The sequence below is a fragment of the Conger conger genome, chromosome 2 (genome assembly GCF_963514075.1).
Source record: "Conger conger chromosome 2, fConCon1.1, whole genome shotgun sequence".
Taxonomy (NCBI): Eukaryota; Metazoa; Chordata; class Actinopteri; order Anguilliformes; family Congridae; genus Conger; species Conger conger.
The window spans coordinates 82,779,928-82,805,453 of record NC_083761.1 but is presented as its reverse complement, the minus strand read 5'-3'; the positions used below and the strand labels follow the sequence as shown (position 1 = coordinate 82,805,453).

General features: G+C 49.6%; 3 protein-coding genes across 10 annotated transcripts in view; 2 read left to right on the top strand and 1 right to left on the bottom strand.

The window, feature by feature from the left end:
• The window catches only part of LOC133121595 (mitochondrial adenyl nucleotide antiporter SLC25A23-like), a 16,308-nt gene extending 8,432 nt beyond the window's left edge, over nt 1–7,876 (top strand). For all 5 annotated transcript variants that reach the window (XM_061230884.1, XM_061230882.1, XM_061230883.1 and 2 more), the window contains exons 9-12: nt 575–688; nt 3,754–3,921; nt 4,103–4,253; nt 4,687–7,876. In XM_061230884.1, coding sequence (XP_061086868.1) covers nt 575–688; nt 3,754–3,921; nt 4,103–4,253; nt 4,687–4,865 — 612 coding nt within the window. In that variant the 3' untranslated portion in view covers nt 4,866–7,876. The remainder of the gene's footprint in view (nt 1–574; nt 689–3,753; nt 3,922–4,102; nt 4,254–4,686) is intronic.
• The window catches only part of LOC133118456 (protein YIPF2-like), a 178,917-nt gene that overhangs the window by 121,107 nt on the left and 32,284 nt on the right, over nt 1–25,526 (bottom strand). The window lies entirely within an intron of this gene.
• khsrp (KH-type splicing regulatory protein) lies at nt 9,081–24,248 on the top strand. Of its 4 annotated transcripts, none has more exons than XM_061232053.1 (18): nt 9,081–9,345; nt 12,217–12,322; nt 13,505–13,564; nt 14,008–14,044; nt 14,353–14,405; nt 15,071–15,142; nt 15,417–15,474; nt 15,574–15,745; nt 16,029–16,127; nt 16,297–16,425; nt 17,218–17,320; nt 17,897–18,018; nt 19,555–19,854; nt 20,461–20,567; nt 20,893–20,981; nt 21,220–21,423; nt 22,407–22,579; nt 23,068–24,248. In XM_061232053.1, exons 1-18 carry the CDS (start codon nt 9,238–9,240, stop codon nt 23,074–23,076), a joined length of 2,001 nt encoding a protein of 666 aa, XP_061088037.1. In that variant the 5' UTR covers nt 9,081–9,237; the 3' UTR covers nt 23,077–24,248. The 4 variants fall into 4 exon arrangements, with proteins under 4 accessions (XP_061088037.1, XP_061088035.1, XP_061088036.1 ...); XM_061232051.1 differs by having other exon boundaries at nt 16,297–16,437; XM_061232052.1 differs by having other exon boundaries at nt 15,071–15,151.

The window sequence follows — 25,526 nt, the reverse complement described above, 5'->3', positions numbered from 1 at the left end:
AAAAATATATACACCCATTCACTCGCCTCATCTCTTTCTGTGTTTGTCTCTCTCTCTCTCTCTCTCTCTCTGTCTCTCTCCCGCTCTCTCTCTCTGTCTCATTCCTTTCTTTTATTTCCTTCTCCCTCTCGTCCCGTTTATCTCTATATCCCTCTCTTCCTCTTTTCCTCTTCCTCTCTTGTTCCCTCTCCTCCAGTGTCGCTTGACTGAAATCAGTCATTCATTGATTAAGTTAATTTATGTCCTTTTGTCGCCCAACAGAGATAGTGATTGTTGATGTTAGCAAAAAAAGTAAAAATGCACTCCAGTTGGCCAGAGTATATCAGCAACATCGATTGCATGTTGTCAGTCGCAGCGAAGCTCTGTTGCTGGACTATAAACTGGCCTTTTCTCTCCTGCTCTCCTCTTCTCTCTCTTCTTCTTCCTCTCACTTCATCTTCCTCTCCCTGGGAATTCTCAGATTTAAAAACAAAAAAACAAAAAAAACCATACACCCATTCACTTGCCTCATCTCTTTCTGTCTCTCTCTCTCTCTCTCTCTCTCTCTCTCTCTGTCTCTCCTCCCGCTCTCCAGATTAAGAAGATGATCAGAGGCAGTAAGGAGGGTGCGTCCCTGCGGCTGCAGGAGAGGTTTCTCGCGGGGTCCCTGGCCGGAGCCACTGCTCAGACCGCCATCTACCCCCTGGAGGTGAGACGATTCCCCCCTGGTTCAGCCTGTAGACTAGTGCCTAAGGTACATGACTGGGACAGCCTGTGGCCTAGTGGCTAAGGTTCATGACTGGGACAGCCTGTAGCCTAGTGCCTAAGGTACATGACTGGGGCAGCCTGTAGCCTAGTGGTTAAGGTTCATGACTGGGACAGCCTGTAGCCTAGTGGCTAAGGTACATGACTGGGGCAGCCTGTAGCCTAGTGGCTAAGGTACATGACTGGGACAGCCTGTGGCCTAGTGGCTAAGGTACATGACTGGGACAGCCTGTAGCCTAGTGGCTAAGGTACATGACTGGGGCAGCCTGTAGCCTAGTGGCTAAGTTACATGACTGGGACCCGGAAGGTTGGTGGGTCAAAACCCGGTGTAGCCACGATAAGATCCGCACAGCTGTGGGGCCGGTGAGCAAGGCCCTTAACCCTGCAGTGCTAGTCTAATAGTCTAATTCGTTTAATCAACTGTAAGTCGCTTTGGATAAAAGCGTCAGCTAAATAGCAAATGAATAATAATGAATTAAAGTTATGTGTTGCACATCAATGTCTCAGTGTCATGCACTGACATATGTTGTCATGCAGTATGATTTGACAGCTTAATTTGCTACATGCTAAATGCCAATTAGTTCTACCTCCTGGCTGAAGAATTGTGCTCATTAGCCAGTAAACACTGGGGAGGCCTTTTTACTTTCTGAACGCTGGGTTTTCCGTCTCCGCTCGGGAGAGACACACAGGGACAGGCGTTCAACGTTTCGGACTCCACTAATATCACGTGACCCCGTCACAGGCCTCAGAGACACACCCCCCCCCCACCCCCCCCATGTTCCCCTCATTGAGTTTCACTCTCAGGATGCCAGACCTTGCCTGTTCGTCAGACAGCACTGACAAACTTATCTGCACTCGACCTCGTAGAGGCCTCCCAGAGAGACTCACATCGCCTCTGAGAGCTCAAGTGAATTCTGGGAAAGGTCAGTTAATTCAGGGTCAGTTTGAACACCACTGTGCGGGCTTTGCTTGGGAGCCACTTGACACAGCAGTGGAAAAGGCGTACATGTTAACAGGAAATGGACTGCATTTGAAATAGCCTCAAAATAAAATTGCCATTTACCATTTGAATACACATTGGATCTAAAAAAGGGAACATACAGTGATTAAAATGTATGAAGTTTTTGTCAAATTTGACTGGACTGCAGCAACGTTGTTTCCCGTACCTACGGTGAATTTTTAGGAATGGGTCTGGTTGCTGTGACTAATTTGGTCTTTCCGTTTACACAACAAAAACGGTGCAAAAAGAGCAGAAGTAATTTTAATGCTCATTTATTTGCTTTCTAAAGGGGATTCTCAGAGCCGCTTTGGCTGACCTTCGGAGTTATCTGGGAGCGGTGCTTGTGAGAAAGGTTCAAGGGCTTTCATGAATAGTTTCTGTTCTGAACGAGAAGCGAAAGAGCACTTGATTAAAAGGTGCCGTCTCGACTGTCGAGAGCGTCTCGTTTTACTGTGATCGTGGAGACCGTTAAACTCAAGTGCTATTCGCTGATGTCTGGAGGACATCCAGTCTCACGAGCAATCGCTGGGATTTTATAATGTGTTCTTCCACTGCTGATCCCCCACAAAGAAAGAAACAAAAACGAATCCCTAACACTCTGTAAGAAGCGGAAGCAGCCAGGAAGCAAACAGCGCATTCCACAGGGATGACGTAATCAAATCAAATCCAAAGTTCCGCCACCCCTGCCAGAACTTCTCCTCTTCCGTATTTGCACGAATGACCTTGATCAGAACATGAACAGCAAAACTTACAATTAACAAACGGGGTTTGGTAGACCGTTTAGAGACTTACGGAAATAAACCACGAAAATTGTAGAGGATAGAAAAAAAACGTTGATGTGAAAATATAATATACTATACGAATTTTTTGGGAATATATAATTTCATACGTGTTCGTATTATTATTATTGGCATTTGGCAGATGCTCTTATCCAGAGTGACGTACAGTTGATTAGACTAAGCAGGAGACAGTCCTCCCCTGGAGCAATGCAGGGTTAAGGGCCTTGCTGAAGGGCCCAACGGCTGTGCGGATCTTATTGTGGCTCTACACCGGGATTAGAACCACCGACCTTGCGTGTCCCAGTCATTTACCTTAACCACTACACTACAGGCCGCCATATGGTTATGAAGAATTGCCAAAATTGAGGAAAAAGCTCATTTTGATTTCAGCTCGTCTTTAAACTGCCGTTGGACCCCGCAGAGCTTCCTCCGCTTATCCCTGTTACCCCTCACTCCTTCCGCTGTCCTTAATACCCCTTTCACACCCGAACAACGACCCGGGTAAAAACCTGCGTTTGCCGTCGGTGTGAACGGGTCAATCCGGATTATCCAACCGAGGATCGCGAGCCTGATCGTGACCTGCGTTTTAATGCGGATTCAACGTGACTCGGAAGGAACCTCGCTCGTTCTGTCAGCGAGCCTTTTCCAGCGATTGGAAGGGATTTACAGTGGTCTCGTAACAATGTTTTAACAAAAAGATCTTACCTATTGTACCTTTAAGTCATCAAGGGTCCAAGGTTACAGATGAGCCATGACACCCCTATGCAGGAGTGATATCTACGAAAGTAAACTTGTGGTCCCAGGTCTCGCAAGAACGGCAAGGAACCAGTACTCACCTGTGCCCACAGTACGGTGTGAATGGGTCAAACATTGGGTTGTTCAGTATACCCTGTCAGGCGCCTCACAGCAAGGAGGTCCTTGGTTCGAATCCCGGTACGGCCGGGGCCTCTCTGTGTGGAGTTTGCATGTTCTCCCCGTGTTTGCGTGGGTTTCCTCCAGGTACTCTGGTTTCCTCCCACAGTCCAAAGACATTCAGGTTAGGCTGATTGGAGAGTCTATCCAGGGTGTATTCCTGCCTTTCGCCCAATGTATGCTGGGATAGGCTCCAGCCCGCCTGCGACCCTGTTCAGCGGATTAGGATAATGAATGAATAAATGAATGAGTATACCCTGTCAGGTTTTTTTTGGGGTGTGAAAGGGGTGTCACTCTCTGAATCCCCCCCCCCCCCAGGTGCTGAAGACTCGCTTGACCCTGCGCAAGACGGGACAGTATTCGGGCCTGACAGACTGCGCCTGGCAGATCCTCCAGAAGGAGGGGGTGGGGGCGTTCTACAAGGGCTACCTGCCCAACGTTCTGGGCATCATTCCATACGCGGGCATCGACCTGGCGGTCTACGAGGTACTTATGGCGGCAGTTACTGTTAGCGATGAGATTTTAAACAGGTGTCGATGCTCACGGGTGGCTTAAGTCGAGTTCAGCTGGCTGGAGTTTTTGCCAAGTCGGTGAATTGTAGAGCAGACGTCGTCGGGGGTGTGATCTACTCATCTACTCATTGTCCCCGTCCCGTTCCCTGTGTCAGACGCTGAAGAACGCCTGGCTGCTACAGTACGGCGAAAGTTCGCCCGACCCCGGCGTTCTGGTGCTGGTGGGTTGTGGCACGTTATCCAGCACCTGTGGCCAGGTGGCCAGCTACCCGCTGGCTCTGATCCGAACCCGCATGCAGGCGCAGGGTAAGAGCGAGGGGCAGGGGAGGCACGTGTGTGGCGTGGAGAGAGTGTCCTTGGGTTGTGTTCCCTTTTATTGCTGCTTTCACTTGGCTATGTAAGCCGTTTGTTGTTGTTCCTGCAGAAGTGTATACTTCATCATTCCTCGTGTTGCATTTCCTAAAGCGGTTTATTGATGTAATCCTTTGACGTCAAATCAATGTACAAGTCCTTATCTTCATGGTCATATAATTTAATGTAAAAGAGGAAGGGTGTTGGGGGATGACAATTTGGAAGGGGTCAAAAGCAAATGATTTGTCTTGCTTGCTTGCTTGATCTCATGTTACATCCTGCTTATCCCCGCTGTCCAAGGCCAGTCCTCCCAGTCCTCTTCTTCTTATGTTCTCTTTTCTCCTTGCCCTTTGACCCCCCCTCCCCTCCCTTCCTCTCCCCTCTCCAGCCTCCTTGGTTGGAAGCCCGCAGTTGTCCATGCTGGGCCAGCTAAAGTTCATCGTGTCCCAGGAGGGGGTACAGGGACTGTACCGGGGGATCGTCCCAAACTTCCTGAAGGTTGTCCCGGCGGTCAGCCTGTCCTACGTGGTGTACGAGAACATGAGGAGGGCCCTGGGAGCCTCCTGATGGGAAGTGGGGAACTGGCGCCATCTAGAGGACGCTCTGTGGAACAGCGAGGAGGAGGGCGGGGGGGCGGACCTCGCTGGGAAATGGTGGATGAGGAGGCTGAGAGGGGCAGAAGGAAGGAGTTATGGAGAGCTACAGAGAGACGGCAAGCTGGAGGGCCAACTATAAAAGTAAAAAGACAGTATTTTTTATTGCAAATGTGTTGGGGCGAACAACGAGCTGTGGAGATGAACAACGCACACTGGAGAACTCCCAGGTCAAGACAAAGTGTGGGAAATGGTGCAAGAGGTCGTGTTTCATGACCATGTTTTATCGATCCATTTTACTGGATTTGTGTTTATGCAAATATTTATTTTTCCAGGTTTTAGTCCGACAGTGGTATTTCAACTTTTAGATTTTTTTGACCATTTTAGGTAGCGTTACCAGCCACGGTCTGCCGAAATGCCTCGATAAATTAAAAGCCCATTCTATTTGTGCTTGAGAACCAGGAAGAGAAACAGGCAAAAGGTGCTCTCAAAACTTTGCATGAATGAAGACGTCTGTGTCATGACCTGCTGATAATACCATCACATATTGATTCACATACAGTTTGTATATATAGAAGTATGTAATGATTTTATGAAAGATAAAAAGCTGAATGATAATACCTGCTTGGCCTTCTGGGCCGTACTAGATCAGATGAAGCTTTTTATTTCTGTGTGCACGGAAAGGTGGGAACTCTTTAAGCCAAGACAGAAACAGTACGTGGTTACAAATGTCACAAAGCCATTCAGCTCTGGTGGAGTGATGGTGCTTAATCGCAGGCTAGGGTAAGATTACTAAATACGTGACTGTGACTTCAGGAATGCAACTGCAAGGATGTGGCCAAAAAAAGAAAGTTACAGCATTTGTAATGTGAAGCAACGACAGCTGTGCGTCTGGTTTTTCTCGCAAGTGAAAATGTATTTTTAACCAGGTGCGGAGAAGCAGGCTTTCGCTTCGAAAGGCACCTTGTCGAATTGAATCGAGCAACATCGAATTGAATCTGTCTGCGCACTGCTGCAAGTCTGAAGGCCAGGCGGCCACTTCAAGCCCATCCCAGGAGTGACTGGGGGGTCACTGCCCCGGTATGAAAACATTATTTCGAAAGTTAATTTGTCAGGTGTGCGAAGTCTTCCTGGCTTTGCTTTGCATCTGAAGGCAGCAGCTTACCCATCACAGTTCTCAGCCGTGTGGCTGGCGTTGAACGAGCTGGTCTTTGGGAAAAATTGTTTATCTGCAATCACAAAGGGTTGTTGTACCTGCACTGCAACAAAAAAAAAAAAGAGTCACTTTTGAAGTAAATCTCATTTCAAGATTTGCTCGTGGAATAAGTTTCAAATTTCACTCGTCAAGCCATCATGAACCAAAAACAAGCTAATATTTCTACTTGAGAGAAATACAAATAAAATATTGTGGCAGTTTCACAGACTCTTGATTCTCCATACAAAACTCAAGTTTTTAGTCCAGGACTAAGATTAATCTGTGTCTGTGAATCCTGCCCCTTAAATTTTATTACAAGACTGAGATTCTAAAGACAGTCAAGTGAAGTGTGGCATTTATCTACCGGAGAGACCGGTTACAAGCACATCTGCCGAACGGAAGCATCCCCACCTCTGCAATAAAAACCAACGTAGTATGCCATTTTATATGAACGCATTAATGCACTAATGCAGTCTGATGCAAGAGCTAAACTTCATTGACCAGACCTCCTTGTCTAAGCTGAGAGGCTTCACTGCTGTCAGGGGCACAATCAACTTTTTAACTGAAATCAACTGCCGTTTTTTCAATACTTGTACATGCGGGCGTCTGTACCGACTGAACATATATTGCCGTGACTGTTATGTTTGTAATGTGTCCTCACGGTTGTATAAAAAATACATATATTGCTTGGTTTTATAGTCGAGGATGGCTGAACGCATGGTGTTAAGAGATGTGCCTCCAAAGCATTTGTTACGTAAGAGAATGATAGTTGTCAAAAATAGGTATTGCTGTTTCAATTACTGCCCCTTGTTGTACGTAGTCTGTCCTGATTGACATGTACATCTCTACTATGTATCATATATTTTATATTATATATTGATCAGTAGTATGTCAGTTGTCAGCACTTCCATCGGGTATTGCCTTGGCACAGAAGCAACACCGCCATCGGCCGTATTGCGATACTTAACAAAATAATTAACTTTGGCTCAACAAAAAGGAAATGACATCGTCGAGGGTATGATATTGTTGGTCATAATGGGCTGTTCTGCAATAAGACAGGAGGAGGAGAGAGGATGTCTATCTCAGGGGCCATTTCAATGGATATATGGATTTATTTAGCAATGTGGCTGTAATTATCCTTACAGGAAGCCGGTACGGGTATAACGCAGTACCACATCCCAGAGGTTGTTGGCACGGCGGGGATACAGGACAGCCCTGGTCCTGGTGAGCCACAGGGTATGCTGGTTTTTGTTGTTACTCAGCACTTAATTTACCAATGAATGCAGTCGTTTACAGAGTTAACACGTTGTTTCCTGGGTCTGAATCGGTTGCTGGTTTTAAGGTGAAAACGAAAACGAGCACACCCTGCAGCTCTCCGGGACCAGGATTGCCGAGCCCTGCACTATAGCATTTTCTTCTTCTTTTTTTTTTACAATCGTAGGCTGACATTGTCTAACTGTTATGTTTGTATTATTGCATCTGAATAATACAAACTGTTTAGGGTTATTTTGTCATCATTATGTGGTATAAAAACAAGGTTTTGTGCAACTTATAAGCTATGTTGAGTTATAGTCATGTATGTCATCAAACTCATGAATGTACCTTAGTTATTTAGCTTTCTTTAAGAGAGCCATAATTCTAATGCCATTTTCAGCTGCTGTATTGTCATCGGGAATTTCCCTTAAAAAGTTATACGTTATTGTTTGTTGCACTGGAATGCTGAATTATATTTTTGGGGCTTGCTTGCAAAGTTCTGTTAATGAAAAAATAAATGTATTTATTTTACAATATGTGCTCTCCTGGATTATCTTTATTTAATGGTTGGAATTGCTGCATTGTGGCAAACTGCACAGGAGTCTACAGAAGTAAGCTATGCTCCAACCCTTGTATACAATTGTATATTATGTATAGACATTTTCAATCAAGGGCCCACAGAACAAGCTATTCTCTGAAAACAGGGACCCAATCGCCACATCCCACAGCTGACAACAGCCTACTGAGGGGTCGCAATTCCATGACCCAAATCAAGAATCTCATCCAGCAACCCACACCAGGAGCTCGAACCAGACAATAGAAAAGGGTTCGAGCTTGCAGAAGCGCCTGGTGTGAAAAGGGTCGGCGCAGTTTCGGCTACAGCCCAGTAGAGGGTGAAAACCGAGAACCCAGATAACCCTGGTTTCACACCAAAGTACACTCGCTCCCTCAGGACGCAGATTGATGGTTTTCTTCAATCGTTGCACTGTTTCCATCCACCCATCCATTAGTCTGAGCCTGAATACTGAAACACCGCAACAACAAAAAAATGGCGCAAAAACCAGTAACAACTCTCCACGACGATACAGTCGACGGTGTGTCTGACTAGACCGTCGTCTGAATGCTACGTGACTATCCTGTTAGGGAAGTTCGCTACAGTGCAGAGATACAGGCGAAAGGCTACACACTTAACTCAACACACCGCAAAAATTCAACATCGTTGCTCTGTTAGCTAGCTAGACATTTTCCTTCCCATTGTTTGCAAACGTCGTATTTGTATGCATCAACTGCACTCCGTAGCAAAACTATTTTAATTCACGAAACCTTAATAATAAAAATCCATCACTTCCATGTCTGAAGTCAAAGTCCACCTGGGCACCTTTAAATGCGAAACCTCACAAGGTGGACGCCATAGTTCAGAAAACCATCCCTTTCCTCAGACTCAAATTATATTGGTCAAAAACATGCCCATCAATGTTAAAGCCTTCCCTCTCGTCGAATTTCATTGGATAGACTGCGGATCGCTCAGGATCCGTCAAAGTCGTCATTGAACTATGATTGGGACACCCAAAAGCGCCAACCATGTGGCTACCAATGATTTGGTCAATCTATCTATCAATGTGCCTTTGGCTCTCGCGGTAGGCTAGCGGGCGTGTCAATCATCAATGGGTTTGAAAAAGGGCAGTGCTATCGCCACTAAAAGGTCGTGTATTGGTCGCCTTGGTGGAGAAATCTGTGATTACGGTCTTCTTGACTTGGCACCCCACCCCCTGCGCACCAATCGCCGTTTCCTTGTCCCTCCCCGAATCTTGCCTTACTCGGCTTCCCGCTTCTGCGCACCTCGAACCGGCCTAAACCACCTGCCTCGACCCCCTTTTCTCCTGGTAACACAAACAGCATGTCGGACTACAACTCAGTGCCGCCACCCGGGGCTGGAGCACCACTTGGAGCCGGTGGCGGAATCAAGAAGGATGCCTTTGCCGATGCGGTACAGCGAGCTCGGCAGGTGAGAAATAGTGGCTGCTGTATGTGTGAGTTGGGAGAAGCGATGGAGACACCTTGGATAGCCAGCTAACGCCACACTGGCTAACGCTAACTTTGGGGAGATTTGCCTGTCGAGGCCATGGCACGAATCAATGGAGCCGGCGTGGTTTGCTTCGCCCCGGGCTCATGTGTGGGCTCACCTAGCTTACTATACTCCATCTCTATTATTCTCGTTAAAGGTTTATCGTTCGGTGTGAGATGCCGTTCTATCCGACAGGACGGCCATCTACTTTTATTTTATTTTATTCTACGCATTGTGTGTTAACTTGACGTATTTATCTCATCAGACCTCAACGCATCGCATCGTCGATGGCTAACGTTAGCTACTATTTGTTATGCGAGGCCTAGGTTCACCACACAATACATTGGTCGGCGAACTTAGAAACTGGAGTTAGATTTCTTTCTCATAGTGTGCTGTTGGCTAAGTATGTTAAGCTAACAGTAGCCAAATTTCACTGGTGTAACTCATTCTATTTGCTAGCTAATCCGTAGCCTAGCAAGCAAGCGCTAGCTAATGGCCAGCCATGTAGCTAGCTAACTAGCTAGCGTACAACTTGGCCGGCTACTTGTCATGTTAGTTTACATGTTAGCTCAATTTAGTAGTTTTTATTCAATTTTATTCATAATTTCCGCTCATTTTAATTTTGCTACAATGATAATGTATTTTTATGGCATTTGTTTAATAATAAACCAAACGGGCATCTGATGAGCAGGCCCAAGCGACGATTCAATGGCATGTTAGCTAGCTAACGTAACTAGGCTAGCTAGCTAGCTAGAATTACCTAATTCAATGGTGTAGCTATTTCTTTTTTTAATTTTAAAGGCTTCTGGGGATTTAACGTCACATACAGCTAGCTAAATTTGTGTTCATATTGTGTCCCCATATGTAGCTAACGTTACAGGCGGCTGGTTTCGCTTTGTGAAAATTACATGTTTGGTATTTGGCTAGGTAACGTTGAAGTTGGCTTTGCTGGTATAATGTTATACTGGTTGGGATAATTGGCAGGGTTTCCAATCCTTAACGTTAGTTAGCGAATCAACCTCATGGCTACGTTAGTTTGTTAGGCTAGCTAGCTAATCGACTTTGTCTGAAATTAGCCAACATTCAGGCTGATGTTGTCGATTCCTTATAGTTGGATGCCAATGGTCAGCAAAGTTTCAAAGGCTAAAAAACAATCTCTGGCAATTCATAGTTGTCTGTAGCTTTGCGGTTAGTCCGGTTGGCTAATTGCCTTTAACAAGCTACTTTGGGTTAAGTTTTAAACCATCGTTATTTTACTAAAGGGAACATTACACTGTTAGAAACATGTAGATAAACCCGAGCTAACGCTGGAGCTTGCTGTTACTAGGACAATATGCTAACCTCCGCTTGTTGAGGTAGCAGATGTTTGGGAGGGAAAAGTAATCGACTGGTGTAGCTAACGTTAGTCCTAACTACTGGGCATCAGACATATATTCTTAGCCGACGATCTCCCAACCTTTAAGGGAATATCAAAACCAGAAGGGTAATCTGGGTTGCTTTTTTTCGCCTAGCAGTTTTAAGTGTAACACTAGATCTATGCAAGCACGTTGTATTGTGCCTGGCTGGACTAGTTCACGCCCCCATCCGGACCTTTCCTTCACGTGACCCATTTGATGTCTCGGTGTGAGTGTAGTTTGTTCATATTTCTGGACCTGAATGTATTGGGAATTGGATGGATATACCCATCATACATATACATATGTACCCACCTGTATCATACTGTAGGTAGCTACTTTAATCTGGGTTTGTCGCATTGCAGGGTAAATTGTGAACCATCACCACAACATTTATAAAAAGAAAAAGCAATATATGCGGCTTGTAGCTTTAGTGGCTAAGGTACATGACTCGGATCCGGAAGGTTGGTGGTGCAAGCCCCGTCGTAGCCAAGAGAAACTCCACACCGCTGTTGGGGGGGCCCTTGAGCAAGGCCCTTAACCCTGCCTTGCCCCAGGGGGATTGTCCCCGGCATAGTCTAAAACTAAGTCACTTTGAATAAGAGCGTCAGCTAAATTACAAATTATTCTTGTATTTAATTTTACTTTGGTTCCAACAGTGGGCAAGACGAGCAGAGATTTTACAGACCGATCTGGGACTACAGTACAAAAAGTGCCATGGTGGAGAATTTAAACCGCCGGCCACAGCGGGCTGAATCGTGTATAGTAGGGATGCTCAATCTGTGTGCTCTTCCAACCCAGCTGTAACGCGCCCGATTCTGCTAATCACGGTCTTAGCAAAGACTCGACTGTTTGATTAGTTGAATCGTATGTTACTGCTTGGTTGGAACAGAAGCCTGCACCCACACCGGCCCTTTCTGAGTAGGTTTGAGTATCCCTGCTCATATTGGGTCAGACTGCTGTCCTGTGGGTCTCCTCAATAGTTGATTTTAATCGACTCATTTATGTGTGTCCCCCTGGGTATGTCACAAATTAATGTGGAATAACTTCTCTAGCCCTACTTGTGTGCCTTTTTAAATAAAAATTTTGCCCTTTCACTGACTCCAGAGTGAACATTCTCTCAGTGCAGTTTTTCGTTTCTTGTCTGACTTTCCTGTGTGCTAGTCAGAGTCTTTCCCATAATGCAATCTAAGAGGTTTTTAAAATCAATAGCTAGTTCGCGTAGCCTAAATGACGATATACACATGTAGTAAGTATTGTTGGATCACTTTGGTTTGTGTACTATTCTGTGGGTGTCTTGGTTGAGATGTTGCTGCTATATTTAGCCTAGTGGCTAAGGTACCTGACTGGGTCCTGCTTGGTTTCCACTGTGAGACTGAGAGTGTCAAACTAACCGTAATGTCCCTGTTCCGCTCAGATCGCAGCAAAGATCGGCGGAGATGTGGGAGGACCCCCGATGAACAACGCCGGTGTCCCCGAGAGCTTCCCCTTCACCGCACAGAAACGCCAACTGGAGGATGGAGGTATGACGCGCTGTCTCGTGTGCGTGTGTGTGTGTGTGTGTGTGTGTGTGTGTGTGTGTGCGCGCGTGCGTGCGTGCGCGCTCGTGGAGAGCTGGGAAACGGCACCTTTTCTCTACCACCTGTACATTGCTGTCCACGCCATTATTGACTTGTTTTATGGGCTAAAGTAAATTGCACCTTGTACCTTCTGCCCATTAAGCGGATTCAGGCCTAACTAAACCAATCACTCAACTTCATGCTCTCTTTGATGCCGTTTTATCTAATTCACTGGTCCCCAAACCTCTCCTCCTGTACCCCAAACAGCTCCTCTCGTGTCCCCAGCCGGTCCAGGTATTATATGTCCTCCTCACGCACACCTGATGAAACGAATCAAGCCCTTGGATAGTTCTGTGGCATCTGGTCTGTGTGAGGAGGAACACGCCAAATACCTGGACCGGCTGGGAGAGGTTTGGGAACCTGAGATCTGATTGACCCCAGCGAAACGCATGGAATTGGCTGAATTCACGAGTTGCATGTCACTGTGCCAAATACCTGGAAATGTTGCAATGTTGATTTTGAAATTGAGGCATGTGATGGTGTCAATGTTGCCTTTAGGCCTCTTAAGAAAATCTGTAAAGAAGTGTCGACCTGCACGAGTTGTGCGCGCGCCTGGTATTCGCATACCCCAGATGGAATGTTAGCTTGTCGCGCTAGCTGCGTTTTCTCTGTTAGCTGGTCGCCTCATGTCTTGCAAGAGAGAGAACCGACCGAAGATCACACATGCTGTCCAGAAACTGCTCCTTCCCTTGACGCCGCTCCGACACGGAGGCGAGCTGGCCTGCTGGTGTAAATTAGCTGCGGCACTTCCGGCTGCGGAGTACGAGGGGCGGAAGACGTCCGTGTGGATTCCGTTCCCGGTGTCGCGCTCTAGTATTGTTAGTGTGGTGCGCGTTTTTAAGATCTGGTCGATCGGCGACTCGGGCTCCTCGATGAGGCCATACGGAGCGAGGCTGTGGAGATGAGACTGCGTAGTGCCGTCAGTGGCCGCCTCTCTCGTACTCTAATCCCGCTCATCCCCGGCGCTTTTGTCCCTGTCTTTATATTTTGTGTGCACACGTTTCTCGTCAAATTATGTTTCTTGCATTTTTAGATGAATTAGGCTCCCAATGCGTGGCGCTGACCATGTTCAATTTCTCTCTGCAGATCAACCAGAGAGCAAGAAAATGGCCCCCCAGCCAGACAGAGATGCAGGCCCAGCCATGTGTAAGTGTCTCTGTCCCCCCTCTCTCCCCCCTGCCTGTGTTCTCTCTCTCTCTCCTGTCTCTCTCTCCTGCCCGCCCGGTCTCTCTCTGTCTCTCTCTGTCTCTCTCTGTCTCTCTCTGTCTCTCTCGCTGTCTCTCTCTCGCTGTCTCTCTCTCGCTGTCTCTCTCTCGCTCTCTCTCTCTGTCTCTCTCTCTCTGTCTCTCTCTCTCTGTCTCTCTCTCTCTCTCTCTCTCTCCCTCTCTCCCTCTCTCTCTCTCTCTCTCTCTCTCTCTCTCTCTCTCTGTCTCTCTGTCTCTCTGTCTCTCTGTCTCTCTGTCTCTCTGTCTCTCTGTCTCTCTGTCTCTCTCTCTGTCTCTCCCCTGCTCCCCTACTGTTCAGGCTCTTTGTGGGCCCGGTGTTGCCGTGTTGGTAATGTGGTCGGTGTGTCTCCTCTCCTCCTGCAGCCTCCATTGGAGCTACGCTCGCGGCCATGGCCCAAAGGTGAGGCGGGAGCTGCTTCTGTTCGGGGCCCGGGGCCCGGGGGTGGGGCCCGGGGGTGGGGGCTGGGGGGTGGGTGTTCATCCTGTGGTCGGTTCAGTTTTCCCTGCAATGTGTGTGGTGGCTACAGAAACAGTGTAAGCAGAGGAAAGTGACACGTGGTTTAGGCGTTAGTTTTTCAGTTTGATATTGACACATTGACACATTGATATGTGACTCCCAGCCTGGCGGTGCTGTGTGAGGGGATGTCTCTCTCTCCTGGGAGTTTGAGTCATGAGTGTGAACTCTCCTCTCCCCTTTCCCGCCCACAGGCCATCCAGCATGACAGAGGACTACAGAGTGCCGGACGGCATGGTTGGGCTGAGTGAGTACCCGCCCCATGTTTATGGGTCCAGCTCGATTAGTTTACTATGCTCCTGATGGTACCAGAAAGCAAGTATATCATTCACGGTTTTTAAGTGTCCTACGTTTAGGGACCATTTCATCTGCTTGCCTACTAACCGAGACCGTGGACCTTTGCACTTGTAAGTGGCTTTGGATTAAAAGCGTCCGCTCAGATGACTAAAATGTAAACGTAACGTCAGTGTCCTCAGCGGGCATGGGATGGAAGGGCTCCGATTCGGACCGATCCCCTCTCTCCTGTCCTGGAGCCAGGAGTCTGTGTGGGGGCTTTAAGCTTTAAGCTCTGTGGGAACTTAGCGGTATTGCCCTCTTTCGTGTCACGCCCGTGCCTTTTTGCGCTTGGTGACCGACGCTGGCTGTCTCCATTACACAAACACTGTTGCTCAGTGCTGAACGCGTTATTACTGATGTAAGATGTGAGGGGCAGCACCACTGAGACCGGTTTTATTTTTTTGCCTCGTGCGCACTAATGGACGGGCCGTGAAAAGGACCGTCGCTGTTTTGAGCGCCCCCCATAAGTGGTGACGCTGCCATTTTGTGACGATTGTTTTGAATGTCTGCTTTCTGCACTGATTGTGTTTTTTTTGTGTGTGTTTTTTTCTTTTCCCCTCTCTCCTCTCTCTCCAGTCATTGGCCGAGGGGGAGAACAGATCAACAAGATCCAGCAGGATTCCGGCTGTAAGGTCCAGATCGCCCCAGGTGAGCCAGGTGCTCTGTTTCGTTACTCCTCTCTAATTTTTTATTTTTACCAATATCAACATTGCCTGTTTAAAACCCGCACGCTGTCTCGGCCCGGGGAGGGTGGACTCCCCCCATGAGTCCCGTTCCTCCCCGGTGCCCCAGCCCTCGGCCTCTTGCTGCCCCCGTGCGTTTAGGCCCGGGTGCTCTGTGAGGCCTGCTGTGGCGGTAGTGTGTGTGTGAAATTCTCTGATGTGGGATGGCGAGTGCTCTAACGTTTCCCTTCGCTCCACAGACAGCGGTGGAATGCCGGAGAGGAGCGTGTCTCTCACCGGATCTCCTGACGCCATACAGTAAGTGTTTTTTTTTTTTTTTGCCGTTTGGTCCTTGTCCTCCTGGCCGCCATGCCTGAGTCGCCGTGTCTGACGGCCATTTTGTCTTCCTCTCCGCAGGAAGGCGAAGATGCTCCTGGACGACATCGTGTCGCGGGGCCGCGGCACGCCCCCCTCCTCCTTCCACGAGTCGACCAACGGCCAGAGCGGCTCCATGCAGGAGATGATGATCCCCGCGGGCAAGGCCGGCCTCATCATCGGGAAGGGAGGGGAGACCATCAAACAGCTGCAGGTACGTACACACACACGTATGCACGCACGCACAAACGTACACACACGCACACGTGCACGCACGCACACGTACGCACGCACACGCGTACGCACGCACAAACACACACACACCCGTACGCACGCGCACACACACACGTACGCACGCGCACACACACACGTACGCACGCGCACACACACACGTGCGCACGCACGCACGCACACACACAAGACCAGCCATCGTCAAATGTGGACCATGAATCCAAATTTGCCGGTGAATTTCTGTTCTCCTCCTTTGTGTTCTGTAGGAGCGAGCGGGTGTGAAGATGATCCTCATCCAGGACGGCTCTCAGGCGCCCAACGTGGATAAACCCCTGCGTATCATCGGAGAGCCTTACAAAGTGCAGGTACGAGTCCTGGGTCATTCACTCCCTTGTGTGTGTGTGACCTTCACCCTGTGGCTCCAGGTGTCGTGGGATCGGTGGGTGGGCGGGCCGCACTGGGGGGGGGAACGGGGGGACGCAGAAGCCCTGAGGAGACACTGGAAAAAATCTCCTCTTTTTTCCCCCCCGACAGCAAGCCCGTGAGCTGGTGCAGGAGATTCTGCGGGAGAGGGATAACCCCGGATTCGGAGACCGGAACGAGTACGGGTCCCGCATGGGCGGAGGAGGAGGTGGAGGAGGCGGAGGAGGAGGAGGCATGGACGTGAGTGTCCCGGTGTGTGTGTGCTCCGTCATTCACAGTGGGTGAGGGTTTGTGTAAATATAGCGGTCCTTTCGTCAGCCGGACGGTGACGTTAGAGGCGGATATGATATACGGCTCGCACGTTGACCTCTGCGTTGGAGTGCGTTTATTTATGGGTCCTTAGCAACGGCCTAAGTGTGCTCGCTCTTGGCTGGACCACTTTCTGATGGGTCTCCAGAGTGATGCCGCTCAGTTTTATGGCCGATGGAAACATTTAGCCGACGCCTGACTTTGCGTCTCAGATGGGTGGATATGGCCGGCTAATATTCCCAGAGAATCATATTGCAATCCCTTGTAGGCCATGGATTATGTTAAATAAAATTAAGATTTACTCATTTACCTGGTTTAGTTAATATTTAACAATCTTTAGTATCCATGTCACTTGTACTCACCTGACACACGTCCACGCTGGCGTCTGTCCTTAAATTTCACTGACAAAAGCTGAACTGCCTTTATTTGGGGGGAAACCTCCGCTTTTAATCGTTAGTCATGACGAAGGAAAGTGTCTGTGATGTTGCTGTGACGCTAACGTCTGCGCTGCGACGCTAACGTCTGCGCTGCGACGCTAACGTCTGCGCTGCGACGCTAACGTCTGCGCTGCGGCGCTAACGTCTGCGCTGCGGCGCTAACGTCTGCGCTGCGGCGCTAACGTCTGCGCTGCGGCGCTAACGTCTGCGCTGCGACGCTAACGTCTGCGCTGCGACGCTAACGTCTGGGCTGCGACGCTAACGTCTGCGCTGCACGTGTGCGCAGATGCCAGTCCCGCGCCACTCTGTCGGAGTCGTGATTGGCCGAAACGGCGAGATGATCAAGAAGATCCAGAACGATGCCGGGGTCAGGATACAGTTCAAACCAGGTGAGCGCGCTCCCCCTCGTTCATGCGTGTACACACTGAGGAAAACGTTCTCTGAGAACGGAGTCACTCGGTACAGTTTAAACGTCACCTGCCCTGCGTACCAGTGTTTCTCGTGCACAAACGCAGCGCATAACCCGAGTGCTGTGTGATTTATGTGATTTATGTGACCTCAGTCTGGTTTATATATAGGCGATATGCCGGTTATGTAGTTGCGCTGAAATGCGTTATGAGATCCTACGCTGAAGAAGATCCCAGCTGGTCCGTCTTCTCCCACCACAGGCTGCCTGATCTCTGATGAAAGTAAAGGACAAACGGCTTTGATTGGCTGTCACCATGATTTATTGGCCGTCTTTATGCCTTTAAGTTTTATTTATTCTTTTGTGGAAAAGAATGTGGTTACATTTTATGCAGTGTGTTTTCGTGGCCCCCCTGTGGCTCGATGTTTCTTCCCGGGAGAGTGGAGGCGTAACGCCACTCCCAAGGGGGGGAGGTGGGGGGCGTGCTGGTGGGAATAAAACTAAAAGTACAGAGTAAATAAAATAAGGGTTGTGTCTGTAACTCTGCCCTCTCTCTCAGACGACGGCGTGGGCCCTGATAAAGTGGCTCACATCATGGGCCCCCCCGACCGCTGCGAGCACGCGGCCAGCATCATCAACGACCTGCTGCAGAGCATCCGCGCCCGCGAGGAGGGCCAAGGGGTGCGTGCGCCCCCCGTCTGTGTCCCGTCACGTTACAGCCACTGCCAGACACGCTTACCCAGAGCCAGACACGCTTACCCAGAGCCAGACACTCTTACCCAGAGCCACGTACAGCCACTACCAGACACTCTTACCCAGAGCCAGACACGCTTACCCAGAGCCAGGCACTCTTACCCAGAGCCACGTACAGCCACTACCAGACACTCTTACCCAGAGCCAGACACGCTTACCCAGAGCCAGACACTCTTACCCAGAGCCAGGCACTCTTACCCAGAGCCAGACACTCTTACCCAGAGCCACGTACAGCCACTACCAGACACTCTTACCCAGAGCCAGACACGCTTACCCAGAGCCAGACACTCTTACCCAGAGCCGCATACAGCCAGAGCCCCGTACAGCCACTGCCAGACACGCTTACCCAGAGCCCCGTACACCCAGAGCCCTGTACAGCCACTGCCAGACACGCTTACCCAGAGCCCCGTACACCCAGAGCCCCGTACACCCAGAGCCCCGTACACCCAGAGCCCCGTACACCCAGAGCCCCGTACACCCAGAGCCCCGTACACCCAGAGCCCCGTACACCCAGAGCCAGACACTCTTACCCAGAGCCAGACACTCTTACCCAGAGCCAGGCACTCTTACCCAGAGCCAGGCACTCTTACCCAGAGCCAGGCACTCTTACCCAGAGCCAGGCACTCTTACCCAGAGCCAGGCACTCTTACCCAGAGCCAGGCACTCTTACCCAGAGCCAGGCACTCTTACCCAGAGCCAGGCACTCTTACCCAGAGCCAGGCACTCTTACCCAGAGCCAGGCACTCTTACCCAGAGCCAGGCACTCTTACCCAGAGCCAGGCACTCTTACCCAGAGCCAGGCACTCTTACCCAGAGCCAGGCACTCTTACCCAGAGCCAGGCACTCTTACCCAGAGCCAGGCACTCTTACCCAGAGCCAGGCACTCTTACCCAGAGCCAGGCACTCTTACCCAGAGCCAGGCACTCTTACCCAGAGCCAGGCACTCTTACCCAGAGCCAGGCACTCTTACCCAGAGCCAGGCACTCTTACCCAGAGCCAGGCACTCTTACCCAGAGCCAGGCACTCTTACCCAGAGCCAGGCACTCTTACCCAGAGCCAGGCACTCTTACCCAGAGCCAGGCACTCTTACCCAGAGCCAGGCACTCTTACCCAGAGCCAGGCACTCTTACCCAGAGCCAGGCACTCTTACCCAGAGCCAGGCACTCTTACCCAGAGCCAGGCACTCTTACCCAGAGCCAGGCACTCTTACCCAGAGCCAGGCACTCTTACCCAGAGCCACGTACAGCCACTACCAGACACTCTTACCCAAAGCCCAGAATGAAGCGATTGTTGTTGCCTTTGGCCAAAATCTACACACATGCGTACAAATACCTGTATATGCACAATGTCCAACCGAATAAAACTCCCTGCTAAAGTGTGTGATATGAATGTGACACATTACATGTATAATGAGTAATAGTTATTCGTGGCGACGTTGACTGATCTCTCCGCTCCCCCCTCCAGGGCCCCCCAGGGCCGCCGGGCGCAGGCATGCCTCCGGGCGGGCGGGGCCGGGGCCGGGGCCAGGGCAACTGGGGCCCCCCGGGCGGGGAGGTCACCTTCTCCATCCCCAGTCACAAGTGCGGCCTGGTGATCGGGCGGGGCGGCGAGAACGTCAAGGCCATCAACCAGCAGACGGGCGCCTTCGTGGAGATCTCCCGCCAGCCTCCGCCCAACGGGGACCCCAACTTCAAGCTCTTCATCATCCGGGGCTCCCCGCAGCAGATCGACCACGCCAAGCAGCTCATCGAGGACAAGATCGAGGTGAGGCCTTCCCCCTGTGCCATTTACCCACTGACGCTGTAGCTCAGGGCTGCCTAACCTGACTCCTGGAGCGCTATCTAACCTTGCTCCTGCTGATCGACCATCCTGTAGGTCTCCTCTCCAACCCTAACGAAGCGCACTTCATTCAACAGCTAGAGCAGGGCTGCCCAACTCTGACCCTGGAGATTAACTATCTTCTAGGTCTCCTCTCCAACCCTAACACAGCGCACCTCATTCAACAGCTTGATCTCATTCAGCTGCTAATTGTGCTGTTAGTAGGACGGTAGATCTCCAGGAACATGGTTGGGCAGCCATGGTTTACTCTCTTATGATGTTAAAATGCTATTCTTATATTCTGAAGTGGCCCTATTATGTCTTTAAATTCAGAAACATTCAGCAAATGTGGGTAGATTTTAATGTACAATATTTTATCATTCTGTGCCTGATGGTGCGGATGTTCACGGTTTCAAGGTCTCGTTGGTGTGGTAATGTTCCTGGATGGACGTAATGTCCCTGGTTTAATTCCCTGGTTTCACTCGTTAGAGGCTATCCTGCCACATGTGCTGACTCTCACCCTGGTTCTGGTTCTGGCTCTGGTCCTCTCAGGGTCCGCTGTGTCCTGTTGGCCCCGGTCCCGGTGGGCCTGGCCCCTCTGGTCCCATGGGCCCCTACAACCCCAACCCCTACAACCACGGGCCCCCTGGACCCCCACAGTGAGTACGCCCACGGACCAAAAAAAGAATATTTCAGAGTTTAGAGTCATTGGAAAGGGCCTTTGTTTTGCACTGAATGACCATAGTGTCTGCTGCTCTTTAGAAGCTGTGTTAAGCCATTGGTTGGCATAAGAGCCTGCACCCATAGTATCCACAGCTTATTGGTTGGAAGAAAACCACAGAAATGTTACTCCATTACCTCTGTTCTGTGACCCGTGGTCCTACTGTTTGTGGTCCCTTTTTTAATGTTCAACCTGTACTCATTTGGTGAGCTGGTGCATGTGAATCTAAGTTACTGAAACCTTTTTTTTTTTTTTTTTTGTAGTGGAGGCCCCCCAGGTGGTCACCAGTGCCCCCCTCAGGGCTGGGGTGGAACTTACCAACAGTGGCAGCCTCCTGGTCCTCATGACCCCAGTAAGTTTCTCTCAAACATGGCATCCTCTCTCCGCTGTGTTCTGTGGTCTCGGTTCTGTTTGTCAACGTGTCAGTGAGCCGTTTTTCAATGATATGAAGGGATTTAAAATGGTCTTGTAACAATGTTTTAACACAAATCTCGCCTATTGTACCTTTTAAGTGCACCGCGCACCCTGTGGAGATGCCCAGCGTGCCTTTGCCCGCCCTTCCCCTGACTCTCCCTCCCTGTGACCCTCAGACAAGGCGGCTGCGGCCGATCCCAACGCGGCCTGGGCTGCCTACTACGCCCAGTATTACCAGCAGCCCGGCGGCGCCATGCCCCAGCAGGCCCCCTCCGCCCCTGCAGGGGCCCCGGCCCCCGCCGAGCAGCCCCAGGCAGGCCAGGCCCCCGGGGGCCAGCCCGACTACACCAAGGCCTGGGAGGAGTACTATAAGAAGATGGGTGAGTTAGGGCAGGCGTTCTGACCGTGCTCCACACCGCGGCTCCCGCTGGGAGTCTCTGCTTCAGCCCCCCATGGCCAGTTTAAAGAAATGAAGAAACCAGCGCGCCTCGTCACAAATCACAATTCACTTCAGTGTCTGCAGTTTTTTTAAAATCTGTGGATCAAAATAAGCTCTTTCCTCAATTTAGTTGATTTTTTAATTTTGTTAAAGTATGTATTCCAAAAATGCATTTAGTTTTCCGCCCCCCCTCCAGTCTCATTGGCTGTGGCTCTGCTTTCCCCCCTTATTTAACGGTGGCCATGTACACGTCGTATCGTGGAAGTTAGTGCTGCCCTAACTTCAGTTTTCAGCTCGTCTTTAAGCTGTGGCTATAGCATCGAGGACAGGAAGTCCTGCACTCCAATTTCCCGTTTGTCGTGAGCGCGCTCTGATTGGCTACGCTCCTGTCTGAGCGCACTCTGATTGGCTACGCTCCTGTCTGAGCGCCCTCTGATTGGCTACGCTCCTGTCTGAGCGCGCTCTGATTGGCTACGCTCCTGTCTGAGCGCGCTCTGATTGGCTACGCTCCTGTCTGAGCGCGCTCTGATTGGCTACGCTCCTGTCTGAGCGCGCTCTGATTGGCTACGCTCCTGTCTGAGCGCGCTCTGATTGGCTACGCTCCTGTCTGAGCGCGCTCTGATTGGCTACGCTCCTGTCTGAGCGCGCTCTGATTGGCTACGCTCCTGTCTGAGCGCGCTCTGATTGGCTACGCTCCTGTCTGAGCGCGCTCTGATTGGCTACGCTCCTGTCTGAGCGCGCTCTGATTGGCTGCGCTCCTGTCTGAGCGCGCTCTGATTGGCTACGCTCCTGTCTGAGCGCGCTCTGATTGGCTACGCTCCTGTCTGAGCGCGCTCTGATTGGCTACGCTCCTGTCTGAGCGCGCTCTGATTGGCTACGCTCCTGTCTGAGCGCGCTCTGATTGGCTACGCTCTCCTTTCGCAGCTCAAGCGGGCGGGACAGCGGCGCCCGCGGCGGCGGCGGCCCCAGCGTCCGGAGGCTCCCAGCAGCCGGACTACAGCGCGGCCTGGGCAGAGTACTACAGACAGCAGGCCGCCTACTACGGCCAGCCTGGACAGACTGCAGGACAGCCCGCAGCCCCACAGCAAGGCCAGCAGGTAGTGTGCAGTGTGTGTGTGTGTGTGAGCGCCCGCCTGTCGTGTGTGTGTGTGTGTGAGCGCCCGCCTGTCGTGTGTGCGTGTGTGCGTGTGTGCGTGTGTGCGTGCGTGCGTGCGTGCGTGCGTGCGTGCGTGCGTGCGTGCGTGCGTGCGTGCGTGCGTGCGTGCGTGCGTGCGTGCGTGCGTGCGTGCGTGCGTGCGTGCGTGCGTGCGTCCGCGGCCTGTAGCGTAGTGGTTAAAGTAAATGACTGGGACACGCAAGGTCGGTGGTTCTAATCCCGGTGTAGCCACAATAAGATCTGCACAGCCGTTGGGCCCTTGAGCAAGACCCTTAGCCCTGCATTGCTCCAGGAGGATTGTCTCCTGCTTAGTCTAATCAATGGTACGTCGCTCTGGATAAGAGCGTCTGCCAAATGCCATGAATGCAATGTAATGTCTAAGTTTTTCATTTTTATTTATTGGTTTCCCCTTTTTCTTCCTTGTTGCAGACGCAGTGAAACTTGGACTGGACTTCGAATAAGACCTACCCATTCTGCAAACCCAGCCAGCTATCTGGACTTTTTAACCACAAAAAGATATTTTAGTTTTATTTTATTTCTTTTTTCTTTTTTTTTTTATGTTTATGGTTTTGAGTCGTTAGATTTTGTGGTGGGAAAAGTTTACCCCTCTGTCCCCACCGCCCCTGTGTTCTGCTCATTTTTAAGGAAAGTTTGGAAAAATTAACAAAAAAAAAAACTTCAGATTTGCTAAGTGACCGGTGGGGCCCATGTAGGCCGATCCCTTTTCTTTCCTCGTTCGCATATCGGTGTCGTCCCAATCCCTCAAATGTGTGAATTGGGAAACGTGTGAAGTCTGAAGTACAAATAAATTTGTCTAATATCCTGATTTGACCAGCTGATATCCATCTGCCCAACTGACAATGGACTCACCCCCCCCCCCCACTCCCCTACCTGCCCATGTAATTTAAGTGAGAAACTGTCTACTAAAAAGTACTTCACTTCCTTCTCCAGCATCTCCATTCAACACCTGTTTTTGTTCTATTTTTATTTTTATTTTAAAGAGGTGGAAAGAATTGTTTGCTTAGAATCTTAGACTTGTTTTTATTTTGAAGACTTTTTTTGTATTTTTACCCGCCCCCCATGTTAGTTATGAGTTGGAACATTCCCAGTACTGAAGTAGCAGGTTTTCCATCCATTTTGATAATTTAGTTTTGACTTCCGCCCTGTGATGAACCCCCCCCCCCCGTTCCGCCCTCCCGTTTCCCCTGTGGTTGGTATGGGTTTTCCTGTATGGGTCCCCCCCTGTGCGTGAATGCGAGCGCACTCTCGCACACGTCTGTACAGTGTAAGAATGAGTGTCTGTCAACATCCGTGTGTGTGGCGATGCATGTCCGTCGGCCTGCGCAGGTGTGTGGGTACAGTGGTATGTTCGTGGGTTGACCGTGAAGCCAGTGCAGCTCACCGGACGCCTCGCCCCTTGTGTTCCGAGTCCTGCTTCGATTGCAGTCATGTCAAAGGGAGAAGACTTCTGTTTTCCTTTATTTTGTTTTTTTTCTCCCCCCCTCCCCCTCCCTGTTCCAAGAAGTCATGATGTTATATATTGTATGCTCGGTTTTTACTTTTTACAGCTTGTTTTTAAAAACTTCACAATAAAAGATATCAGGACCCTGGCTCTCTTTTCTGTGATCCCGTTTCAGCTCCAGAACAAGTCCCCTTTTAAGGGAACGGTGTTGCCATTGAAGGTGTGCGCAAAATGCCCATTTACATTAGAAGTTTCAATATGAAAGTTGAGCAGGTCAACCAACCTTTTTTTTTTTTTTTTTTTTTTTTTCTTCCCCCCCCCCCCTTCCTTCAGCAAGGAATATGTTTTTGTAAACTGTTTGAAAATTGTGCCTCACACCAGCAGACAAATGGCAACAACATGCATTTAGATTAATCACTTGTTTGTTAAATGTGAGGGGCCCAGCACATGAAATCCTATCCATTCTTTGGCTAGGATTTCAGTAATCGGATGGGATTAAATCTCAATATTGGGTATTTCAAAGATGGAAAGCTGTCATCCTGATCCTAAAATTTTGGATATGGATTTTGTAATTCAACCTTACCTAGGATCTAGATAAAATGTTGCTTTTTGCATCGTTCAAAATTCTCAGGTGGCAATTGAGATGGGTTTGATAGTGAAAATCGGGATAATCCTGATCCCATTTCAAAGGGCGGAATCCAGGTTGGGCGACGTGGGATGGATGGCACATCTTTGATAAATGGTTTTATCCAGTGTTTGAAAGTTCATTAACACACAAACCCTTCCAAAACAATATCCATTCTAAATGGACTAAACATTTTTTTTCAAATTGTAAATGCTTTGGGATGTTTCTTGGCAAAATATATTCTGTTATAAATTCTAAAAGATTCTAAATTTGCCTAATGGGTTGGTGCAGAAGCAATCATAGTTCTCAGACGATTGAGTGAGCAGCAGTTATGTGGGGGAGAAACGTGTTGTTAATGAGAGGTCAGAGGAGAAGGACCAGACCGGTTAAAGCTGACAGGAAGGTAACCGTAGTGGAAACAACCACGCATTACAACAGTGGTATGCAGAAGAGCATCTCTGAACACAAACCGCGTCAAACCTTTAAGTGGATAGGCTACTAGAGCAGAAGACCAGTAAGTCTAAAGAAAAAAAGTCAAATGCATAAAGTGCTCACGAAGTGTACGTTCAAGATTCCAAGTGTAATGTGCTTTAAAGGATAAGGATCCACACAGATCAGTATGAGCAAAACCCCGGGGGAAAGTGAGCAGGGACCAATTCAAAGCATTCAAATGCTGTTGACCTGAGAGAGGTGATGTATCAAGTCATGCCTCAAATAAAAAAACACTACTTTGAATAATACAACCTTGATTTTAGGCCTCAATCCAAAATGTATTGAAACTAATTGTAGAGTAACCTTGCT